At 37.2% G+C, this 7,851-nt stretch overlaps 1 protein-coding gene across 1 annotated transcript; it reads left to right on the top strand.

Moving 5' to 3' along the window:
- The first annotated feature begins 964 nt into the window (after positions 1–964).
- Positions 965–1,936, top strand: LOC147510211 (uncharacterized). The gene has a single exon (XM_086598056.1). It carries the CDS (start codon positions 965–967, stop codon positions 1,934–1,936), a length of 972 nt encoding a protein of 323 aa, XP_086454182.1.
- Positions 1,937–7,851: the final 5,915 nt, after the last annotated feature.

Raw genomic sequence — 7,851 nt, 5'->3', positions numbered from 1 at the left:
TTGTAACCCCACCAGTCACTTACTTGGGGCTGCCACTCACGGCTACAAGATTAGGGGTAAAAGAATGCTTGCCACTCATAGAGAAGATTACCGGAAGAATCTCAAACTGGAAAAACAAGGAGTTGAACAGGGTGGGCAGGGTGCAACTTGTGAAGTCAGTGGTTTCATCCTTTCAGACTTATTGGGTAACAACATTTGTTCTCCCGAGAGCAGTGCTGGATAAAGTAGCTAAACTGTGTAACAGATTCATCTGGGCAGGACCGAGTATGGCGAAAAAAATGCACCATGCGAACCATGCTACTCTCAGACTTGACAAAGAGCAAGGCGGACTTGGTTTGGTGGATCCACGGGTTTGGGATCAAGCTGCATATTGTGGGTTAGTGGTGAAATTGGCCCAAAAAACTGATTGTGTATGGGTTAAGTGGGCTTGGGAGAACCACATAAAGAAGAAGCATTTTTGGACCATGAAAATTCCGCGGGACTGCTCATGGGTGTGGCGAGGGATCCTAAAGCACAGAGAGAATACCTGGAAGTATGTCAGATACAGCATAGCGAATGGTAATGGGACGAGCTTTTGGCACGACCCATGGTGTGCAGGACCACTCATCTTGGACCCTAATGCAAGGGCACTTCTGGCTGATGTAGTTCCAATGGATGCGCTGGTCAGTTCGGTGATTATGAATGGAGAGTGGGCAAGGAGTATCATCGACCTACCTGAAAGTGAGGTGAAGAGGCTGATCATGAACACAGAGATTAACTCATACACCTCGGAGGACCAAGTCATTTGGACACCATCGAAGTTCGTTCGGTCTTTGTTTTACGTCATCCGCCTATCACGGTCTTGAAGAATGTTAGAAGTAAAGTAAAATGGTACAAGATTGTATAGGGAAAGATGTCGGTGCCAAAACATTCATTCACCGTATGGCAGCTGTTTTCTGGATCGCTACCAACCCAGAACAGACTCATGGCGAAGAAAGTGATTGGGTATTTGCGATGCTGCCTATGTGATTTACAAGAGGAAAGTTTGGCACATTTGTTCTTCAAGTGTTCTTATTCGAAACTGGTGTGGAGCAGTTTTAAAGAGGTGGTGGGGTTACCAGGAAGAGTTTGGAATTCCCATGCAGAATGGTATTACATCATGCGTATTTGCAGACCAAAATCCACAGCCTCTGAAGTGTTGAGAGCGCTAACCTGTGCTGCAGTGCAAGCTATATGGAATGAGAGGAATTGGAGTCTCAAGATGCAGCAGTTTCTCAGTGTTGATTCAGTGAGCATGAAGGCTTTGAACAATATGAAATTGTATCTAGGGAAATCACTGGAAGCAGTAAATGATGATGTCGCAGTGCGAACTGTTTTGACTAGGCTAGGAATTGGTGTTACGTACAAGCGAAGGGAGGACCAGTGGGTCAAATGGACGAAACCTGAAACTGACATTCTTGTCCTAAACACGGATGGATCATTGCAGCAGGGTAAAGCAAGCTATGGAGGGGTTTTAAGGGATCGAAATGGAGAGGTTCTTATGGCATTCTGTGGAAACTCCACAAGACAGTCAGTCTTACATCAGGAGCTACTGGGGGTCCAAAAAGGCATTGAAGGAGTGGAAAAAATGAACATAAAGGAGGTGGTAGTGCAGTCTGACTCACTGAGAGTGATACAAATCTTGGAAAAGAGGGAAGCTCCACCTTGGTATTATAAGAACCTGGTGGCTCAAATTGGGTGTGCACAAGCAAGATTTGCAGAGGTTAAATTCCAACATGTGTTCAGAGAAGGAAATCAAGTTGTGGATTACCTGTCAAGAGTTAGTAGTAATTGCAATACTCATAGTACAGAATGTAGTAACCAATGCATGTACTTTCTCCCCCCCATGGATCAAAAACTTAGTGAATTGATCGAGGGGGATAAAGAAGGAAAGTTGTACTTGAGATTTTGTCATTAATAAAAGGTTAGGGGTCTCCTTAACCCCTAGTTGTGGGAAAAAAAAACTACTTTCTAGAGTGGAATATCTTACTACAACTATTCTATACTAACACATCAAGTCTTCATCAAACCTTTAATCAAACCCCTCTAATCAAAGTTTAGCTAAGATTCATTAGACTATCATAATTAAAAGAATAATAATAAGACATAATGAAAAACTACTTTATTAAAGATAAGTTGACTTGAATTAATGGTGGCTAGGCTAATAAAACAATAATTAGGGTTTAAAACTAAAGAAGAAAAAACTAATTTATTATCTAATGGGTTATCTTTAGAGTTGTGCCTTAGTCCTCTTTATATAGGAGAGGGCTAGGTTTATAATTTCGTGCATGGGCTTTGCAGCTATGTTTCGGGCCATTAAATCAAACCCAAAATCTAATTACTTAAGTCTAAAAAGGGTTTTTTCTGTTATAAATTACTGCAATAGTCTCTTCGTCCACTTTTACTCCTATTATTGTATCAAGGCCTAGACCATTAGAAAGCTCTTTCCGAGTCGGTGGTTTTGACATATAGTAGGCCCAATTCCGAAGTCTGAGTCCAAAGATACGGCCTGTGGAAGTTCTATTGACTTTTCTGCTCTATTTCTGCCCGCGTTGACTTTTACTTTTTATCTTTGACTGGGCTTTAAAAAGGGTTTTTCTCCTTGAAACTTGGGCTTTAATCATAGAACTTCTTAGCAACCAACATTTGCTCCTTTCTCTTGCAAAAGTGACATATTTCTTCACATATTTGACTCCGAGACCTGAAATACACAAAAGTACGTAAACAATACTAACTCTTATTTATTATAAACATAATTGGTATAAATATAATATTATTAAGGGGCTAAAACTACAGTTTTGGGTTTTTTTTCAATAGTGGAGTGGAATATGAAGTTGATATGGATGGTGATGTGAATGGTAATGGGTTTCGGGTAAAACTGCACTCTGACTGACCATATGGATATATGAATGGTGGTTGACTATTTGTGGTGGAACTCCATGAATTGTCAACATGACTAGAAAACTCTTGAGTGTATGGGGTACTAGAGAAGTTTGAAAATTGAGGTTCGTAAACATAAGGATTTCTCATAGTAGACACGAATTCGGTATATGTTGGACAATGAGATAACCAGTGGTAAGGACTACCACCAAAAGAACAAAGTTCTGGGCTTGCATTGTAATTCCATGACGATTACGATGCATATTGATAAGACATGAATGCTCAATCAATGATGATGCACAAACAGTAGAAATTCATTTTTTTAGATTTTTGAAAATATTTGCTTTGGTCTATAATTTTACTATGCCCTGTTCAAAGGAATAGTTGGGCGCGAGACTAGGATGACTCTTCTACACGTCTCAGAATAGTAGGCTACCAAGAATCTCACTCATGATGAATCTATGGGAGGGGAATGAGAAAGGTAGTTGCTCTACCAGAATCTGGTAGCTGATTACTCTAAATCCTCGTGGGTATATTTTCATCTTTTTCTGGAGGAGCATGACTACTTTGGGTTCTAGTTGATTGATTTTAATTAATTTTTTTGGTCTAGGGCTTTCAAGAATCAAGCAACGTCTAATTTACCTACATTGGGTAATGACTTCCTAATAGTTGTTATGCGCGAATGTAAATTGTAGTGCAGAAAGTAAATTTCAAACAATCAGGTAAGCATGCTTGAACACACAAGTATCCTCTTACTTGGGTTTCGAGGAGGTTTAGAATTTACCTCTCAAGCCATGCTTACATGCTACTTCAGGAAAAGGCGACGTCGGTTGGCGCTTGATCTGAGAATTGAACTCAACCTTTCAAGCTTTACCCTATTTTAAGTTACAATAAAAGCCCATTTAAAAATGCCCACAAGTTGGTTTTTTTGACAATTTATACAACGTTGCCTTAATGAGCTCAAACTTAAAACTAAACTAAGATTATACTAATCTAATTAACTAGTTTTAAATTAATCTCCTATATTAACTAGAGTCAATTACACTTAGAGTATTGATAAAACATAAAATGATAGAGTTTACGTAAATGAACGATAATTCTCAAAACGTAAGTAAACTAAAACTATTTACGAGTCTATATTTATCAAAGTTTCTACTCTCTTTCTATTGAACAGATATAGTGGAGTAGGAAGTTCGTTCCACTCCTAGTTCTCTAGCATGGAATGTTTTCATAGTTTAACTAATCGGTCTTAAGTCTAATGAGAGGTTTACGAGGGGGAATTATACTACGATGCAATATGAAAAGCAATATGTTGAATGTCACTATGAAATATATGGAAATACTAATGTTCTTGAATCTAGATAAAGAATTAGAGGGAATTGAATCCACCTCGAATCCAACTTAATCACCTAGAATAGATCTTGTAATCCAATTCTTACGTTCTTACGGTAAGAATTGCTCGCTCTAATCCCTAATTAACATGGCATTTCTACCAATTATAACTAGGTGTGAGGTCGCCCCACCCATTCTCATGGCAAAACACGACCTTCTAGAATGGAATAGACTCTATATAACTTCTACACTAAACCAAAGTTTTCATCAAAGCTTCATCAACCCCTCTAATGGAGGTTTTAGCCTTGAGTATCAACCCATCATTTCCCATTGAAATTGAATACAATATATTACAAAGATTCTAACTTTATGAAATTTAACTAAATAATAATCAAAATCTAATTAATAACTAAGAATTGAATGATAACAAGAATTGAAATTAGATCTAATAAATTGTAAATGACAAAAATCAAATTGACAAGAATAACTATTTTATTTATCTAATCAATAAAGAACAATGATTTAAAGTTTTAATCTAAAAACAGGGAATGAAATTCTAAAAACAGATCTAAAACTAATTAATGGAGGCTACTAATCTAATTTCTAATCTAGGTCTAACTATCTACCATTAACAAAGAGTGAAGCTTTGGTTTTTATACATTCAGATCCAAAAATCGTGCATGGGCTTGGAGCCATGTTTTGGGCCAGAGAATCAGGCCCAAAACCTAATTCTTTCAGTCCAAAAAGGCCTCTTCAGCTGCAGTTGGCTTCGACAGACTTTTCGTCCACTTCTACTCCTCTGATTGGGTCAAGGCTTAGACCATTGGAAAGCTCTTTCCGATCCGGTCGTTTTGACATAAGGTAGGCCCCATTCCGAGGTCTGAGTCCAAAGATACGGCCTTTGGAAGTTCTCACGACTTGTGTCTTTGTTTTACGCCCGTCGACTTTTCAGCTTTTGACTGGGCTTTAGAAAGGCTTTATCTTCTTGAATCTTGGCCTTTAATCACGGAACTCCTTAGTAACCGACCTTTGCTCCTTTATCTCGCTAAAGTGGCACATTTCTGCACATAATGGACTTTGAAGCCTGAAATGCATAAAAACACGTGTCGTGTTAACTCTTAATTATTACTCACATAATTGGTCTAATAGTATGACTATTACAGGGTTAAAACTACAGTTTTGGGCTCTTATCAAACCACCCCCAAACAGCATTTTGCTTGTCCTCAAGCAAAGATGAGAAATTAGAATAAGTGACCAAAAATGGAGTTCTAACTACTCTCGTTTCGCTGAGTGCGATTGCATTGACCATATGGAACAAGGCTTTAAACCACTAGGAATTCCCTAGTGGACGAGTTATAGCCTCGTGAGAGTTTTCCAGTGAAGGTACTCACAAACTTCATCTATACTACAATGACTAAGAAATAAAACTATTGGTTCCTTATTCATGCTTTAAATTAACTATACCTCTCACTAGCAATGCATATAGAGTAATCAAGTCGAAACCGAAGCTAATATATGCATAATAATCAATCATCTACAATAAACATATATACAATGAGTACTACTATGAAATACAATAGCAGGTCCATTTCTGAAACTTTGGAATAGCGTCCTTAAGTAGGTTCTCACATAAATAGTCAAGATACAACACTCTGATTTTTCCACTCAAGTTTAAGCTACTCCGGTTATCACGGTGGGCACTTTTTACCTTACAATCTTCAATGACAACAAGGAAGTCGAGTCGATCAAACACATCTGCCACTTACTATCACACTAACTTATTCCTAATTGAGCTAGAGGTCTTTATTAGATGTTGTGGGGATTAGGAGATGGTTTAAGAAGGAAGGAAATGGATATTCAAAAAGGACAAGTCTGAGATAATAGAGTCTTCATATTATATAACTAGAAAAACCTTGTTATTTACTTTTGCTTCTACACTTTTTTTTCAATCCTTAGCCATATTTTTTTTTTCTTTTTCTTTGGCTTTTGACTCCTTTTATTCTATTTTTTTGGAGTTTTTATTTTATTTCTATTTTTATTTTTTCTTTTCTTTGGATGGAAACTTCTTTTCTTTATTTTTCAAGCAATTAACTAACTTGTGTTTACACGAGGTTTTTCTCTTCTTCTTTCTTCCTTATTCTATTCTCGGACTTATCTAAATTCGGTAGGTTGAATTTTTTTATTTTGTTTTGTTTTGTAACAGGGGGTAAAGGATTTGTGGTTTATGAAAGGGCTAATGAAAGGCTCGATTAGGCTTACTAGCGGAAAATATACTTAGGTCGAATTTCTAGCTATATCGATCCAAAAGGGCCTAAATTCTCTCTTAGGACATGGTATAGTGGTCAAGCAAGTGGACGTGTGATTTCTCTATTCGGAATATACTTCTCCCTTGTGTCATTTCTCAAATGTTTCACACATATAAGGCTTTAGGCTATATTCTCACAGGATTTGTAGAATAAGTACTCTAGCCTAGATTTTAGAAACTTACTGCCAAACAATCATAGATACTTATGTAATATATTTATAGATAGATGCAAAGATTATTACCTACATATTAACCTAAGTTTCTAAGAATTATTCTAATGCAAAAGCTACGTGAGACTTCTAGATTATTAAGAGCATAGAGAAGGAAAACAATACAACTATTCCTAAGTGTATAGCATGAATTATATTTTTGAATTTTTGAAATTTTAACTAGAAAACAAATGCATATTATACATATCTATATCCTAATAGATGCCTTAATTACACGTGTTTCTATGCCCACCCCCAAACAAGAAGCATGCTTTGTCCTCAAAGCATTTAAATAAAAAGGGTAGAAAAGTACCATGGAAACGTGTAAAATTCTGGAATATCTGCAAAACAAGGTTAAAACATACTAATATAAAAACTGACGCAACTCTATAAGAGTTCCACCCATTATGGGGTTAACAGAACTTAAATTACTTGGGACATAAGCGGACACTAAATGGAATTAAAAGCTTACCTTATCTCCCGGACATGCATATTATCTACCCAATAGCACCATGGGTCTTGTATTTCAGCGGGCATGGCAAGTCCAAGAACAAATGCTAGCAAGAACCATAAGCGGTTCCCAGCCTACGTGTATGATCACCTCGCGAGTCCAAGCACCATAAGTAGTGCTTGGGAACAAATCTTCGAAAGACTGTTCTAGTATTATTGTAGGAGATGTCATCTCGAAACTACGCTCTGGAACAGCTGCAAATGACCCTGGAACAACCCGCAGAAAACTGGAAATTTTATGGTCTACGGAAGTTAGGGCGCAGGCGCGCCGCAAGGTTTTTTTTTTTATCTTTGACAAGGGAGCGAGGTGGGGGTAAGAATAGGAATTTGAGTGATCAAGAATGGAAAAACCAACACCCATTGAACAAATTTTTGAAAACAGGTTTGTAAAAATTTGTTTTAAAACGTCAGGTCTTTTAAGGTCAGATTCCCGAGACTTGCTAGATTACTATTTTTATAACTTTAAAATTTTTTACTTTTTATGAATTAGGTTTAATATAAAGGAAAACAATAAGCAGTAAGGACATAATTCACACCATAGAGAACCATGACTCAAAAACCAAGAAAACATGCAAGAGTGGAAAACGTGAATTATGT

This window comes from Coptis chinensis, chromosome 3, assembly GCF_015680905.1.
Source record: "Coptis chinensis isolate HL-2020 chromosome 3, ASM1568090v1, whole genome shotgun sequence".
Taxonomy (NCBI): Eukaryota; Viridiplantae; Streptophyta; class Magnoliopsida; order Ranunculales; family Ranunculaceae; genus Coptis; species Coptis chinensis.
This window is presented reverse-complemented; position numbering and strand designations above follow the sequence as displayed.

Excerpts from the sequence above, each read along its gene's own strand:
- LOC147510211 (XM_086598056.1), top strand. The coding sequence starts at position 965 with ATGGCGAAGAAAGTGATTGGGTATTTGCGATGCTGCCTATGTGATTTA.